Source organism: Dreissena polymorpha, chromosome 5 (assembly GCF_020536995.1).
Source record: "Dreissena polymorpha isolate Duluth1 chromosome 5, UMN_Dpol_1.0, whole genome shotgun sequence".
Taxonomy (NCBI): Eukaryota; Metazoa; Mollusca; class Bivalvia; order Myida; family Dreissenidae; genus Dreissena; species Dreissena polymorpha.
The window spans coordinates 25,400,053-25,418,505 of record NC_068359.1 but is presented as its reverse complement, the minus strand read 5'-3'; the positions used below and the strand labels follow the sequence as shown (position 1 = coordinate 25,418,505).

The following is an 18,453-nucleotide window of genomic DNA, read 5'->3' as shown; positions in this document are numbered from 1 at the left end:
CCCGTTATGTGGTGCTCTTGTTTATAAGATAAAATACCCGAATTATTTTATCAACAACAGCCTTTCTAAGTATCAGTGTTTTTATTCCACTCAATATTTAGACACTTAATTGTTCACAATTTTTACTTCAGTGGCCTTTCAGAAGATATCTCATGTGCTGAATGTTTCCATTGGTCGAGTGATCTTCCAAGCGTGGCATTCCCACACCCTTGATGCTCGGAGGCAGCGAGAATACTTCGAGGTACAAAAACGGGGAAATAAAATAATGTTATATTATGCTTAGTAGTTTAATATAGACAAGTATCATTGAAAGGAATCGTTATATTCACTCACTTAAGTGAAATACTTTGTATATCATTATGTAAGGCAAAATTTCAATAGCAGAAAATGAAAACAAATTAATTTTTTGTGTGTGATAATGTGTTTTGTTACATAGATAGCAGCCTGATATAAGTTGCCTTATATAATTGTTATATCATGTCAACAGGGTTTATATCAGTCAATATTTGGTGGTAGGTCATACTCCTCGGTATTAAGTTAATTAACTTCAAAGTCATCATTTTTGGTAAAAATAGAATAAGATTCAAACAAACACACTTTGATTCCAAGTTGTTATATATTTTCGACACAAAAAGGTACACAAATGGCAAAAAACATATTTTACAAATATTAAGTGCAAGTGTTCATGATGTCCTGATTCACATGTCTAAAGTCATACAACATATTGATTTCCGCTTAAAATGTGTCATATTGATTATATTTCATTATTTCTATTAAATGGGGTACGTTTAGGTACGATGAACAGAAAAACAGGTTACTGCCATCTTGTTGTGTACAATAGACAGAGATATTTATTATGCAACTGTCATGACAAGGCCCCATAACACATCGCCATCAATATACCGGGTATTACTGTGAAACAGATGGTTTATAACGTCAAATTGATTTGCTATTTTCACAACACAATAATATATTGACACATTTTTTTCGGAAATGACATCGTCATGGTCGATTTCGGACACTGATTTTTTTAGTGTGTATTATACTTGGATTTTCAATTTTTACCGATAAATTTGGACCAAACTCAGGGGTGCGTATTATACACAAGTGCGTATTATATTCGTGTATTTACGGTAATATAGGTAATATATATTGCTGAGCACAAATAACACAACAGCTTGGCAAGCCTCTTCGATCTCTATTACTAAGATTCACCTGAAATATTACACAAAGATTGGGCAGAAGCCTGTTATTCTCTTTGTATAATTGAACAGAAAACAAACAAACACAAATCCTTCATCAATTACACTACACATGACAAAAAAAGAATGAGGAATATATTATAAATAAACTCTTGGAAATGAATCAAGGGAGTACAATACATTACCCTTTCCTGCTCAGAAGTAAAGTGAAAATTGCTACATGCAACCAGCATAAAACCAGAACAGCCTGTGTGGAGCTCTGCATTCTGTTCAGGTTTTATGCTGTTTGCTGCGCATCAGTATCTTAGGGCTTGAAATGCAGCCTTAAAAATTAAATCAAGTGAAAAAGATCAAAATGGGTTACAATATAAGGGGGACAGGTTTAATAACTAACTAATTTGAATCTTTAAAATGCCAAAACTGATATTTATAATGGCATTATTAAGCGTTTACAGAATACAATAATTTTGTCCATAATATCTTCTTTGTTATTGGTTTCTTTATCTTGGTAGTTTATTATTTTGATTTTAAACGGAAAGACAGTTTTCATAACATACTAATGAAAATTAACAAATACTAACTGAAATTACATTTTAAACCTATTTTTAGGCGTTGTCAATGACAACGATGTCATTTATGAGTTAGTATTAATGTTGTGAGCCGTTCATGCTTTTTAACTGGTAAAATTAAAATTACTGATTCACACTTTTCTTCCCCAGGGGGTAACTATAAATTTCACCTCTGCTTGTATTTGGAGTGTGATTTTATTACACAAAGCACTGTGTTGGTTTTTGGGAACGTTTATAATTTTCAGTTGTTGGCCCATTAAAACAAGTATTTCTACAAATAAACACACACACACATAAGAATAAAATAATAAGTTATAATTTGCACCCTTATCCCCATTTCAAACATAGTTTGTGATAATTACAAATATTGCCTTTACATACTTAGATAGAAGATGTGTTTTATGTGGCAATATAATCAGACATTTATATATTTCTTGAACCCTTAAGTTACTTTTTGTCCCCTACCAGTGAAACCCAAGGGGACTTAATGTTTGCGCTCTGTGCGTCAGTCTGTCAGTCTGTCTGTCAGTTTGTCAGTCCGTCACACTTTTCTGGATCCTGTGATAACTTTAAAAGTTCTTCATATTTTTTCATGAAACTTGAAACATGGACAGATGGCATTATGGAGATTATGCACCTCAATTCATTTTGTTCCTACGTCAAAAATTGTGGTTGCTATGGCAACAAATATATAGAAAAAATATTAACAATGGTGGAGTTTCAGCAGTAAGGGACAATATTGCTTGGCAATCTCTTGTTTATATTTATGCCCCCCTTCGAAGAAGAGGGGGTATATTGCTTTGTACATGTCAGTCGGTCGGTCGGTCGGTCCGTCCACCAGATGGTTTCCGGATGATAACTCAAGAACCCTTAGGCCTAGGATCATGAAACTTCATAGGTACATTGATCATGACTCGCAGATGACCCATATTAATTTTGAGGTCACTAGATCAAAGGTCAAGGTCACTGTGACCGGAAATAGTAAAATGGTTTCTGGATGATAATTTAAGAACGCTTATGCCTAGGATCATGAAACTTGAAAGGTAGATTGAACATGACTTGCAGATGACCCCTATTGATTTTGAGGTCAAAGGTCAAGGTCACGGTGACCCAAAATATTAAAATGGTTTCCGGATGATAAGTCAAGAACCATTATGCCTAGGATCATGAAACTTGATAGGTAGATTGATCATGACTAGCAGATGAATCCTATTGATTTTCAGGTCACTAGGTCAAAGGTCAAGGTCACGGTGACCCATAATAGTAAAATGGTTTCCGGATGATCACTCAAGAACGCTTATGCCTAGGATCATGAAACTTGATAGGTAGATTGACCATGACTTGCAGATGACCCCTATTGATTTTGAGGTCACTAGGTCAAAGGTCAAGGTCACGGTGACCCGAAATATTAAAATGGTTTCCGGACGATAAGTCAAGATCGCTTATGCCTAGGATCCTGAAACTTGATAGATAGATTGATCATGACTCGCAGATGACCCCTATTGATTTTCAGGTCACAAGGTCAAAGGTCAAGGTCACGGTGACCAGAAATAGTAAAATGTTTTCCGGATGATAACTCATGAACGCTTATGCCTAGGATCATGAAACTTGAAAGGTAGTTTGATCATGACTGGCAGATGACCCCTATTGATTTTCAGGTCACTAGGTCAAAGCTCAAGGTCGAGGTGACAAAAAACATATTTACAAAATGGCTGTCACTACAACTGAGAGCCCATATGGGGGGCATGCATGTTTTAAAAACAGCCCTTGTTATTTTATATCTTCATTTTAGGCAAAATGTCATGGCATTTTAAAAGTCTAACATTACAGCAATATTATCCTCTGTAAAATGGCATCATCATGGCATTTTATTTCCACAATTTTTTAGATACTGTGCAAAACGAGGCTTTTGACCTAAAGCATAATAATCAATATGCATTATTAGACCAAACTTTATAAAAAGATTGAGTTGTAATGGAATGATCAAATAAAATAAGCAGGGTGCTGAACAATATTCCTTAATGTATCTCTGTTGTAAAGGTGGTAAGCCTACAGACTGGAAGCTCCAAGGTTGGAGCCCACACACATGCAACTTACTGACATTTCTCGAGTGTCAAATTTCTATATTGCATTATAGCCCTTTGTCAAGTATGGTGGGTTTAAAAGGGTGTGTTTATACTGGGCTTTAAATAAAAATGCATATAAGACATGGTGCAGCACTCTGCTATGTCTTTCTGGATCTTCCATGTTTACATGTTTCACCAATGTTTTATCACTGTTTTTGTCACATTTTTGCATTCAGATGGGATTTAGTGTGGGTATTTTAGGTTACACTACACTGTGCTTGTTTGTCATTCAATTATTTCACCTCTATTTCAGTTGCAGATACTTAGATATCTGATTTGTTTTATGTTGTATGATATTGTGTGGTGTAGCCATTACTTTCTTGATATTATATTATCTCATTTTTCTTTTAGGTCTTCCTTCTTTTTAGCTAGGCTTTTTTCGGAGAAAACCCGAGGAATTGTCATAGCCAGCTCGTCGTGCCTTGTCAGTCGTCGTGTCCGTCGTCGTGTCGTCCGCGTCGTGCTAAAACCCTAACATTTTGTCAAGGTTTTGAACATTGGCTCTAAAATCAAAGTGCTTCAACCTACAACTTTGAAACTTCATATGTAGCTGCACCTTGATGAGTTCTACATGCCACACCCATTTTGGGGTCACTAGGTCAAAGGTCAAGGTCACTGTGACCTCTGAAAAAAAAAAGAGGGGGTTTTCATGGTTCAGAAAACAATTGTGAGATTTAAAGGCTTTCGATGCAATCGTGCTAAAACAAATAGGTTTAAATTAAATCTCTTTCCAGTTCAGAATGTAAAACTGATGCCCTCTTAAAACATTCTGGCTACTACTTTGACACTCAGAGCCATTGTGAGTCAGCTGTTTATCAGAATCCAGGCCACACCATGTTGATTAATGTGTTTATCGTCCTCATTCTTGCTATGGCCACACCATGTTGATTAATGTGTTTATCATCTTCATTCTTGTAAGGCCACACCAGATTGATTATTGTGTTTTTCATCCTCATTCTTGATAAGGCCAAACCATGTTGAATATTGTGTTTATCATCCTCAATCTTACTAAGGCCACACCGGATTGATTCTTGTGTTTATCATCCTCATTCTTGATAAGGCCACACTAGATATATTCTTGTGTTTATCATCCTCATTATGGTTGAAACAAACAAATGAACAAACAAAACTTTTGACAAAATGTTAAGAGTGTAAAAATTAACGATGAAATAAATTCTGTTTTTTTGTACATACATTTGAACCTCACTTTGAGAAAAAGGGGCTTTTTGCTTGTGCCTAAAGTGTCGTCCCATATTAGCCTATGCAGTCCGCACAGGCTAATCAGGGACGATACTTTTCGTTCAAACTGAATTTTGGCTTAAAACAGACTCCCTTTAAATGAAAATTACCAAACAAGTCAATTAATACAGTTTTAAATGTTTTCAATGTTATATTGGCAGATTTGCAAGTTTACATTTGATTTACCTGCCATGAATAATATTGGGAAGATTTTGCTTCTTTGTTTTTATCATGCCTGATTGGTAGTTCTAAACAAATAATGGGGACACTAAAAATAGAATCAATTTTGTATAGCCTTATTTATGAAAAAGATAATATGCTTTGAATTGACACAGTATTTATCATTTCTTCACAGATGACATTGGTATTTGTATATATACTGACGTGCGGTACTGGCTGCATTAACCCGTCTGATTAGCTGAGAATGCCTTAATTACTGTCCAAACAGACAATTTCAAACCTATTTTACAAATAAAATTAATTACTGCAAACATTTTGTAAATCACTACAAATATGACAATCAAGCGCTCAGTTTGGAACTTTTATACATTTTGTGTTTACTAGGTAAGTGTTAAATACATTCAAGTGTATATACAAGGGGTTTAAAAATCCTGATCCACAAAACATCGTTAATATGATTCTTTAATAAATCATTTATAAAATAAAATTGGACTGAATTGATGTATGATTATGCAAGACATGAAATTATGAGTAATCATAAGAAACAAACATAAATAAATCAGTGATATCAATTAAACATTTAATATAAAAAATAGGTTTTAAAATGTCTGTTTGACTTCATGCACTGGTGTGATGGGTTATATTAAACTCGAGTTCTTTCTGTCTGAAAACTGAGACTCAAATTCTATAGTTGATAGCAAAAAATCATGCACAGCCCCCTTCCAAACATGATTTGGACACTGAGGATGAATGTGTTACTGTAAATGTAAGTTTGATTGACAGTTAGTTAAATTAGTTTGGCAGTTTATTTGACAAAGTTTCTTCTTTTCTTTTAAGTGCAACATTTTATTAGATAATATGAGCCTCACTTTGCCACATGCATAACTTGTCATCCAAGATTAGCCTGCGCACAGGCTAACCAAAGAAGGCCCTTTCTGCCTAAATTGAATGTTCCCTACAAAGAAACTTTCTTTTACAAAAAAGACCATAGAAGCGGACTTTTTTTGTCCCTGATTAGCCTGTGCGGTCTGCAAAAGTTAACACTTTGCATGCTGGGAGATTTGTTGGCTGCTAAAATGTTGTCTGCTCAATATCTTAAATTAGCATTTTCTTCGATTATTTTCAAAGAATACTATCCAAATAGCAAACAGTTTGGATCCTGATGAGACGCCACGTTCAGTGGCATCTCAGCTGGATCCAAACTGTTTGCAAAGGCCTTGAAAATTCGGTTCCCGCACTGAAAGAGTTAATCTGGGAACACACTTTATGCATATGCCTGAAGCCCTGTTTACGGTGAGCAAGGCCCATATGTATAAAACTTTTATATTTGTTTAATAATCAAGTTTTTAAAGCTTGTTTGAATGGACTATTTCAGTTCCTTCTTTCTCAAAATGTTTTTTTATGATAATATACTCTTGCATTATCTACACCTGTATTCGCTTTAGTGATTTTTTTACGTGCAATACAGAATTCTCATGTAACAAAAGGACTTTTTCAGTCAATGTTTGTTCAAGTAATCTAAATTTACTCATTGTCATCATTTATCTTTCAACATTCAATGACATCTTGTTATTTTTTATACAAATTGATTAATTTTTCTGCTATCAGAAAATCAGTGAATTTGAATACCAGATGCAAATATAGTTTATTAATATTTACTAAGATTTGTTTAACATTAATATGAAAGTTGTTTGAATTAACTTCTGTGTAAACGGTTTAATTCAGCTTTTGAATAATATGAAAGAGGTGTTATTGATTTTAACTTGTTTGTTGTTTTCCAATTTATTTTGTAACATTGCATCCGAAGCATTCCACTTGTGGTGTACACAGAAATAATTGAAAAGCTGTACTATTTTAATTCAGTTATGATTGAGAGACGATAACCATGGTACCTAAATAATAGTGATGAGGAAAACAAAAATGAATGATTAAGTTAGCATTGTTGTGTCTTAGTTATAGAAACTCAATCATAGCCTCCCGTTTTACCTGTAGTGAACTCTGAAGTAGTACTGGTAATATAGTCCAGGTCAGGTGATATAGTGCAGGTCAGGTGATATAGTGCAGGTCAGGTGATATAGTGCAGGTCAGGTGATACATTCCAGGTCAGGTGATATAGTCCAGGTCAGGTGATATAGTCCAGGTCAGGTGATATAGTCCAGGTCAGGTGATATAGTCGAGGTCAGGTGATATAGTCCAGGTCAGGTGATATAGTCCAGGTCAGGTGATATAGTCCAGGTCAGGTGATATAGTCCAGGTCAGGGATGGTATGATACCCAAGTTGCATTAAATACACCCCCAAGAGTGATGCGTTTGAGACTTGCTCTGGGAAATCTGGGTTTAATGCAAGTGTGTACAGTAATGTCCCAGATTAGCCACTTTCCTCTTTTGTGGAATTTTTGGGCCTATGCAAATCTGGAACGAGCTTTATGCACATGCATGAAAGCCTGTTTCCCACCTGATAATATAACCTTTGCCAAAAGATTCTGATTATTAAACTTTAGATACTGTGAAACCATTATTAATCGTCAGACATTAATTTTCATAAATTTCGTCAGTTGACCGATCGGCGAATTTAAGATCCTAACGAACAATCATGCTCTATGTTTGAACAAAAACAAACACTAAGTTGAACAATATTTTAAAACTTTACCGTAGACATGAGGAATCAAATTCCAACATAATCCATGGACACATTCACTGCTGTTTCGTAATCAAGATTAATCCGGTTTGACACAAAGGGATGTAGATTACACAAGTTACTTAACTGACACGTTACACTTCTTTAAAACGCGTGTGCAGCACAGCTGTATCGAATGCGTTGACTTCGTTTTTGTAGAATGGTAATGAATTAGCGCTAATTGTTTATAACTTTATTACCCATTAGGTGCATTGTGTTTTTCAGGGGTGTTGCATATTAAGCATCGCGCAGCGAATGCCGATGAAAGACAATAAACCAAATGAAAAGATGACGATGTGTGATCAACATGCGTATTTATCACAAATTTATAAAGAATATTTTAATTGCTGTTTGTTGTTTCATTATTTGCGTATAACCACACTTATTACTATTTTATATGTATCAATTTATTTATTTTTAAATTATTGACATTATTGACTTATATACCGGTAGTATATTTTTTAAGAACAAACACACACATAGAGTTTATAATTTTAATGTTGATATCAGAATAAAAAAGCATTTTATTTGAAGAAAAAAAACACTTAACAAACTGGAACCTCTTTCGTATAACACAAACAGTTTAAAAACGGTATTGACAGCATTTTAATAAAAATCATACCAACTAGAACTCACACCCAAGAAAATAAACAAAATTGACTTGTTTGATTTGCTTGCAAAAAAATACTTCATTTCAATTAGAGAGCAAAAAAACAGGAAACAACATTCTTTCATCAACACAACATGGACAATTTTTTCTAAATCAGTCCAACTTTAAGACTAATTGGCAATTGGCTTCGTTGTTACAAACACTCGTTAACGGTTATTTGATCCCACTTGTCCGCTAATCATAACAATGAACGTGTGAATGGCATACACTAAGAGGGTCCATTACTGTCCCTTGATAACAAAAGACTGGTTAATTGGCATGTGACAAACAGGCCCCACCTCCTGCAGTGATTCTAAAGTGTGTTCCCGCATTCGTACCACGATTTTTCGCAACTGCGATTGATCGCGAATATGTATTACACCCAAATCGGATAGTGACTGACGCATTTTATTAAAATTCAAAATCAGAAATCGGCGAATTTAAGTGCTGACGAAATCGTCATTTTTATAAAAATGACGAAATTTTGTGCTGTCGAAAATAAATGGTTTCACAGTAATAGATTTTGGTAATAATAATGGAAACAAGCCATTGATATAATAAGTCAACAGCATCTAACACATTTCAAACAAAAATGGTCGGATTAAGGGTAAGTGAAAAAGCACCCCAACAATATAACAACGAACAACTTAAACATGAAAAATTGGCATATATGGATCATAAATGACCAAAATAGGATAAATTATATGGTTTATAAGCAGAATCACAATACTTCGATGATGTAGTGCTGGTCGTTTTCATGTTTTTTTAGGAATTACCTTCCTTACATTACCTTCCATCTGTCAAAGTATTTCAGGAAAAAATAACTTACTTTTACTGTTGTATTGAAATGTGTTTTTGGTGACTGATAGTATCTGTTTTATTTTTATAAAATAAAAATTGCCGAAAATTTGTGTTAATTGACTGAAACACTATGGCAAGATGGTTGTTCGTATAGGGACATCAGAAGATTAACAATTAGTTCATAATTTTATTATATATGAAATGGCATTTCTTGGATATTTAATTGTAATTTTTTGTTGTTATTTTTCTATGTCAGATCAACTTAAGGGTGGGTAACATCGTATAGAGTATACAAAAATGCGCAAAATATACATATAGCTTTTGACTTTGCACTCTTAGTTGATAAAAGATAGGCTTTATTTGCAACTGATGCACACAGTTGTTTATAAGTTGTATCATATTAATGTATGGCTCAGATTGCATTTGTTGCTTAAAAATTATTGTTTGGCATTGATTTTATTGCAAATATTTCATGTCTGATAACAAATTGTTGATGGTGTATTTTGCTGGTCTTACAACTCAAATTCTTATTTTCAAAATAATGGTTAAAATATGGTATGTTCTTTAATTATTTTAAAGAAAAATACTTTAATAGCATTTGTTTACAAATGTTGAATTAAATATTAATTGTCAGATTAATGACTATCACAAGAAGTTCATAACATAACGCCATATTTGAAGACTTATTCATTATGTGCATCAGTTTGGATAAATGATACCTCATGTTTCCGTACCAGTACATGGAATGTTTTGTGGCATGTAGCCTGTTTATCTACACACATGAGGAGTATAGTGGCATGTAGCCTCCACACCCAAATGAAATCTATGATTGGCCAGCATGCTTTTCACTTTTGCATGGCTTCTTTGGCTTCCAAATAAGTAGACTATTATTGTCTTTTGCTGTGCTATGAAGAAGAATAAATTGTAAAAGAAATATATTAACTATTAAGGAGAATGTTTTCTGAAGGGAAATTTGAAAAATATGTGAAAATGAGGGGACATAGATGGTAAATGAGGGGATATAGATGGTACATGTGAGGACATAGACAGCAAATTGGGAGACATAGATGGTAAATGAGGGGACATAGATGGCAAATGGGGAGACATAGATGGTGAATGAGGGGACATAGATGGTAAATGAGGGGGCATAGATGGTAAATGAGGGGACATACATGGTAAATGAGGGGACATATATGGTAAATGTGGGATTATAGATGATAAATTTGGAGACATGGATGGTAAATGTGGAGACATAGATGGTAAGTGAGGGGACATAGATGGTAAATTAGGGGAAATAGATGGTAAATGAGGGACATAAATGGTAAATGAAGGTACATAGATGGTAAATGAGAGGACATAGATGGTAAATATTGGGATATAGACAGTAAATGAGGGGACATAGATGGTAAATGTGGAGACATAGATGGTAAATGAGGGGACATACATGGTAAATGAGAGGACACAGATGGTAAATGTGGAACATAGATTGTACATGTGGGGACATGCATGGTAAATGAGGGGACATAGATGGTAAAAGAGGGGACATAGATGGTGAATGAGGGTACATAGTTGGTAAATGTGGGGATATTGATGGTAAATGTGGGGCATAGATGGTAAATGTGGAGACATAGATGGAAAATGAGGGGACATAGACGGTAAATGAGGGGACATAGATGGTAAATGTGGAGACATAGATGGTAAATGAGGTGACATAGATGGTAAGTGAGGGGACTATGGTAAATGAGGGGACAAAGATGGTTAATGAGAGGATATAGATGGTATATAAGGGGACAAAGATGGTAAATGAGGGGACAAAGATGGTAAATGTGGGTATATAGATGGTAAATGAGGGGACAAAGATGGTAAATGAGGGGCATAGATGGTAAAGGTGGGTATATAGATGGTAAATGAGGCAACATGTATGGAAAATGAGGGGACATAGATGGTAAATGAGGGGACATAGATGGTAAATGATCGGACATAGATGGTTAATGAGGGGACAAAGATGGTAAATGATCGGACATAGATGGTTAATGAGGGTACATAGATGGTAAATGATCGGACATAGATGGTTAATGAGGGGACATAGATGATAAATGATCGGACATAGATGGTTAATGAGGGGACATAGATGGTAAATGATCGGACATAGATGGTTAATGAGGGGACATAGATGGTAAATGATCAGACATGGATGGTTAATGAGGGGACATAGATGGTAAATGATCGGACATAGATGGTTAATAAGAGGATATAGATGGTAAATTAAGGGACAAAGATGGTAAATGTGGGGATATAGACGGTAGATGAGAGGACATCGATGCTGAATGAAGGGACATAGATGGTGAATGAGGGGACATAGATGGTAAATGTGAAAACATAGAGGGTAAATTAGGAGACAAAGATGGTAAATGTGGGTATATAGACGGTAGATGAGGGGACATAGATGGTAAATGAGGGGACATAGATGATAAATGATCGGACATAGATGGTTAATGAGGGGACATAGATGGTAAATGAGGGGACATAGATGGTAAATGTGAAAACATAGAGGGTAAATTAGGAGACAAAGATGGTAAATGTGGGTATATAGATGGTAGATGAGGGGACATAGATGGTAAATGAGGGGAAATAGATGGTAAATGATCGGACATAGATGGTAAATGAGGGGACATAGATGGTAAATGATCGGACATAGATGGTTAATGAGGGGACATAGATGGTAAATGATCGGACATAGATGGTTAATAAGAGGATATAGATGGTAAATTAAGGGACAAAGATGGTAAATGTGGGGATATAGACGGTAGATGAGGGGTCATCGATGCTAAATGAAGGGACATAGATAGTGAATGAGGGAACATAGATGGTTAATGTGAAAACATAGAGGGTAAATTAGGAGACAAAGATGGTAAATGTGGGTATATAGATGGTAGATGAGGGGACATCGATGCTAAATGAAGGGACATAGATGCCAAATAGGGGGTCATAGATGGTAAATGTCTATAAAAAATCAAAACGATGAAAAATAATTTATTATAAAAAAAAAGACCAATAACAATTGTATAGGTTGCTGGTATGGTCAGGAATTGTGTTTAATTTGCATGGTTTTCATTGTGATGCATATTCTGTGCTAAGAAACGCTTATATCTTACAGCGCATGTAACATGTGTAGAGAAATTTAACAAATAATTAAAATGAGGTTAACACAAATGCTTTGTTTGATTTGTATTGAAGTATGTATGTATGATTTGCCAATAATAATTATTTCTTTCAAAAAGGAGATAAAGTAAAAAATAACTTCTTTAACATTAGATGTAAATCAGACTTTTAACTTGTTGATATAACTTAAATAAATATTAAGTCTTTGTCTTTGCTTTTAGTAAAGTTTTTAATACTTTGTTATTTGTATTTATGCCACTTTATCTATATCAAAATCATACATTCAAACTTTTAATTAGAATACAATGTAAAATATTATTTAAAATATTTCTTCTTGCATTCAGTCATTAATTCAAAATCACTATTGGACTTTGTTGACTTCTGCTTATAATGTAATAATTGGTAGACATAATGCTTAAATATTGCAGACTAAACATGTTCATCACATTGTCTAGTTGTAAATATCACTATAAATATTATATATTTTGCATGATTTTACCAATACACCATTTATGTATGAAATATTTATTTTGTTGTTTTTACTTTGAACGCACATATTTTCCATAAGTATTAACATTTTCAGATACTTTTTGAGATAAACATATGGTTGTTTATTATAAATGAAGGTTAACTTAATTGTTATTGATTAACATTATAACTGTAATATGAATCCATTAATGAATGTTTTTTTGTTGTTATAAATGTGTGCTGCTGAATCAAAAATAATTATTATGCCCCCCTTCGAAAAAGAGGGGGTATATTGTTTTGCACATGTCGGTCTGTCAGTCCGTCGGTCCACCGAATGGTTTCCAAATGATGACTCAAGAAAGCTTACGCCTAGGAGCATCAAGCTTCATAGGTACATTGATCATGACTGGCAGATGACCCCTATTGATTTTCAGGTCACTAGGTCAAAGGTCAAGGTCACAGTGACTCAAAACTGTAAAATGGTTTCCGGATGATAACTCAAGAACGCTTACGCCTAGGATCATGAAACTTCATAGGTACATTGATCATGACTGGCAGATGACCCCTATTGATTTTCAGGTCACTAGGTCAAAGGTCAAGGTCACAGTGACAAAAAATGTATTTACACAATAGCTTCCACTACAACTGACAGCCCATATGGGGGGCATGCATGTTTTACAAACAGCCCTTGTTTTATGCTGTAATTTGGTTTATAGGGAAATATTTTATATTTATTAAATACTATTAATTAATTGTTTCAATCTATTAAAAATTACAGTGAAATTCATCAAAATTTTTAAACTGTTTCACTGTGAAATTACATCATTATTTTGCTTTCATTGCATTATTATTCCGACTTAATTCCTAAGTTTAACTCTTAAAAAAGGAACCAAGTGATGCAAAAAGTGTTAAAGAAAATAAATAAATATGGTTTATAATTATTTTTTTTATCCATTCTTTAATTGCAATTAAATTTCATTATAATTGGAGTTTTAAAAATTAAAATATTTTTGTTAAAAGTGGTCTCAGGAATCAAGTCAGGATTGAATGCTATTTAATATCTATTCCGTATTCCTCTTTAGCGACTGGAGCGTGGGGAGAACATGGAGGATGACGACGCCTTTGGTCAGGGGACGGGAGAGGCCCGGGACAGTCTGTCCAACCTGCCCCGCAAAGTGGCCATACAGGTAGGGGGATAACAAAGTGGCCATACAGGTAGAGGGATAACAAAGTGGCCATACAGGTAGGGGGATAACAAAGTGGCCATACAGGTAGGGGGATAACAAAGTGGCCATACAGGTAGGGGGATAACAAAGTGGCCATACAGGTAGGGGGATAACAAAATAGCCATACAGGTGGGGGATAACAAGGTGGCCATACAGGTAGGGGGATAACAAAGTGGCCATACAGGTATGGGGGATAACAAAATGGCCATACAGGTAGGGGGATAACAAAGTGGCCAAACAGGTAGAGGGATAACAAAGTGGCCATACAGGTAGGGGGATAACAAAGTGGCCATACAGTAAGGGGGATAACAAAGTGGCCATACAGGTACGGGGATAACAAAGTGGCCATACAGGTAGGGGGATAACACAGTGGCCATACATGTAGGGGGATAACACAGTGGCCATACAGGTAGGGGGATAACACAGTGGCCATACAGGTAGGGGGATAACAAAGTGGCCATACAGGTAGGGGGATAACAAAGTGGCCATACAGGTAGGGGATAATACAGTGGCCATACAGGTAGGGGGGTAACAAAGTGGTCATACAGGTAGGGGGGTAACAAAGTGGCCATACAGGTAGGGGGGTAACAAAGTGGCCATACAGGTAGGGGGGTAACAAAGTGGCCATACAGGTAGAGGGGTAACAAAGTGGCCATACAGGTAGAGGGGTAACAAATTGGCCATACAGGTAGAGGGGTAACAAAGTGGCCATACAGGTAGGGGAGGAGGATTGCATTAGCCTTGTTCTGGGAAAACTGGGCTAATTGCACCTGCATGAAGTGTCATTCCAGATTAGTCTGCACAGGCTTATAAGGGACGACACTTTCAGCTTTTATGATATTTTTAGATTAAAGATAGTCTCTTCTCAGCAAAAATTCCAGGCCGAATGTATCGTCCCTGATTTGCCTGTGCTGACTGCACAGAATAATCTTGGATCACACAAGGCTCATGCATTAAGCCCAGTTTTCCCATGATGCAGAGAACATTGTCCGGGTTTGATACATTGTCAGAGCCACCGGTATATCTTCTGGTAAAATTGTTAAAAAATGAATGCTAAACTTTCTTTATTTCACAGATATTAGTTTTGAACCAGGTATTAGTTTTAGCTGATATTGACAACCTATGGCTTATAGAGGTCCTCTCCTTTATTTTACTTGAGTAGAACCAGTACTTTTAAAATCTTGAGAATGCTCCTAGAATGAGGATCGAACTCAGGAGCTCCCATTTCCAAGCCAGACACTCTACCATGTTGCTATATCTGCTAGCTCATGCAGTAAGACAGCATATGTCCCTCATACCTAACTTACATCGTCCATATAGTGAGTGTTATATATGACCGGGTATTGCAGGCTTTGTTCAATTTATTGCAGATCTTCAAGTATGTGGATGTCGCAGACCTGGCGCGGTGTGCGTGCGTATGTCGGTCATGGAAGGTCATCACACAGGCTAACACTCTCTGGAATAGGGTCAGTGCAGCTCTGGGATCTTTTTAAACAAATAAGTATTTTTTCAGTAAAGTGCAACCCCGCCTTTGAAGGGTTAGAAAAATGTCGGATCAGAGTGGGGACTTCATATTACAAACGCGCAGTTGTACTTTACTGAAAATATACTTATTTGTTTAAAAAGATCATGATACCTATAGAAAACTCTCAAGAATGAGCGGGCTCTCCACTTTATCCCATTAAAAATGGTGAAATATTTAAAAAGACATCATTAAAAATGTTAATTGGGTCGCGCTTTATTCTCCCTACACAGATCTTAAAAAGTCACGTGTTATAGGCACTGTGATACTGTCTTTATCCTCTTCAGCGCTCCATCACTTATAAACGCCCCCTTGCGTATAATAAAATGCAAATGAAAACAAAATAATAGCGCCCCAGTATTTGTCTGCCAAGAAATGAACTGTGAATAAATAATGTTTTACTTACATATTTAATTATTCGATATACATGTAACAAGGCATGGAAGCAACCACAATATTTTTTATGTTACTGCGAATATTATCTAGCCAATGATTTTGGTTACATCTGAAGTTTCAGTTTTAAATGTAAAGGTAACATTTTGAAATTACTTCAACACCAGACATTAAAAATGCGGATCCTGTTGCCAAAAATGCAGAACTTGAGGGTAATGAAAGGGATTAATATAACAGACAGGTGTCTTTTATTTCTCATGATATCAGTTGTATGAAAAAAATCTAAACTGAATTATGATGACGCAGTTCTGTTACAACATCATTGCCTATTCTATGTTTAGACGATTTTCTCAAGAATATTATAAGTTGCGCTGTAAAGGGCAGTTGGCGTCAGTCTGTTGTGTACTTTGTTTGTTATCTACATTGCCCTCCTACGACATCTGAAGGTTACTTCACCTACATTGTAACTCTAAAATGCAAGTAACTGATTGGGTGCTATTTTACTGTAAAGACATTGGTTAAAGATGATTGTCTCAGCACATTGTTTAGATACAAACTCAGCTGATAAGAATGCTGTACAATTCAGCTTTTACAGGGATTTAGATGGCGCTTACACAACACTTTTAAATGTTCCATATTTACACAAACTAATAAGTGTGATTACATATTTTAATGTTCTGAATTGTCAATACGTGTCCAAACTGAAACACATGTTTTCCATATTTTATTCAAACATTTCATGGCTGTTCAACTGTTCTACCTTGTCCCTTGTCCAAACCTACAGATATCTCACATCCTACAAAAAATGACCTAATCTGATTGGCTTAGAGCGGTCACGTGCCCATGGAGTATTTTCCATACACCCCGAGTAATTTCCATACCCACCGAGTAATCAAGTAGTCGGTTGAGATCTAATCGTTACACCGTTAGTAACTGACAGTGTATGGGATATACATCCTCAGGAATTTAATACTCTATGAGAGCGATGAAATTACTAAGGGTGTATATCCCATATACACCGTCAGTTACTAACTGTGTAACTAATATTACCTGATTTGGTATGTCAACAACAGCCCTTACATCCTGCAGGATCATAGTGTGTAGTATTCTTGGAAAAACAAACATTGCCTCTATAATGAATATTTACGATTGCACTATACAATTTTTCTCTAATTTATACCTTTCTATATGTTGGCAGGTATTTTACTATTTAGGGTGGTTGACAGAAATTCCCCCAAGTGTGTTTTACATCATGCCCAGGCATCTTTATTAGCCTTAAGATTGTAATTGTTTATCAAAAAATAGAATATAGATATAACAACATAAAGTAGACTAATATAGCAGTATAAGAAATAATAATTTTCTAATTTTATTTCCAATTTTTCAGTTGGATTTCTACCAAGTTCGGAACAGGTATGTTGAAACAAATTTATATTCTCTTTCATGATTTATTAGTGATTCACATTTTGTAGATTAATGTAGATTAATGTAGATTACTTGAGCAATTGGGGTATTTGGGGGTGGGGGGAATTTTCATAAATAGGCAAGTCACGTGATAGTTTGACATTACTATGTTTTATTCACATTTTGCCTGTGAAATGGGAGCATTTATATTTATCACATTTTGCTTTCATACTTTTATCGGATATACATATTTGATATATCTTTAAAAGAATGGGGTTATAGTTTATACAGCATATAAAACCATTATGTATGTCAGAAAAATGGATTCAAAAGTCAGAAAATTATGTGAGGTTTAATATCATAAAATATCTTGAAATCTATATAACAGATGAACAATCGAAATGATGTAAAACTCAAATGGTTCCATTTTAAACTTCAAGTTTGCTTGTCAAGCTGAACAACCCTAGTATATTTTAATCAATAATTTGTCTTGTAGAAAATATCATTTGTCTTGTAGTAAAGTTTCCTATGTTGACCGTCAACATGTCAAATAATCTATTTATTTTAGAATTTATATACTAAGCTAAAACATTTCACTGATTATAATTTTGATATTTTTCGTTTACAGACCCTGGTAATCAGAATAATTCACATGTTGTGATTTTTGTCATTTTACCCTTCTTTAAACAAAACTATATTTCTTAGTTTTCTTCCTTTGTTTTTTTCCAAACCTTATTCAGTTTCCATTTTATATTCTGCTATGTGGTAACTGTTTGTACCGCTTAAGTTCTCTTTCTCTGTTTTCTTTGCAATTTACAAAGGGAACATTATGGTA

General features: G+C 35.0%; 1 protein-coding gene across 6 annotated transcripts in view; it reads left to right on the top strand.

Annotated features, from left to right (window-relative positions):
• The window catches only part of LOC127881460 (dynein regulatory complex subunit 6-like), a 70,896-nt gene that overhangs the window by 28,727 nt on the left and 23,716 nt on the right, over positions 1-18,453 (top strand). For 3 of the 6 annotated variants that reach the window (XM_052429357.1, XM_052429354.1, XM_052429356.1), the window contains 5 exons: positions 132-241; positions 6,008-6,082; positions 14,156-14,260; positions 15,670-15,765; positions 17,602-17,627. In XM_052429357.1, the coding sequence (XP_052285317.1) occupies positions 132-241; positions 6,008-6,082; positions 14,156-14,260; positions 15,670-15,765; positions 17,602-17,627 (412 nt within the window). The remainder of the gene's footprint in view (positions 1-131; positions 242-6,007; positions 6,083-14,155; positions 14,261-15,669; positions 15,766-17,601; positions 17,628-18,453) is intronic. The other 3 variants (XM_052429359.1, XM_052429358.1, XM_052429355.1) reach the window with 2 other exon arrangements.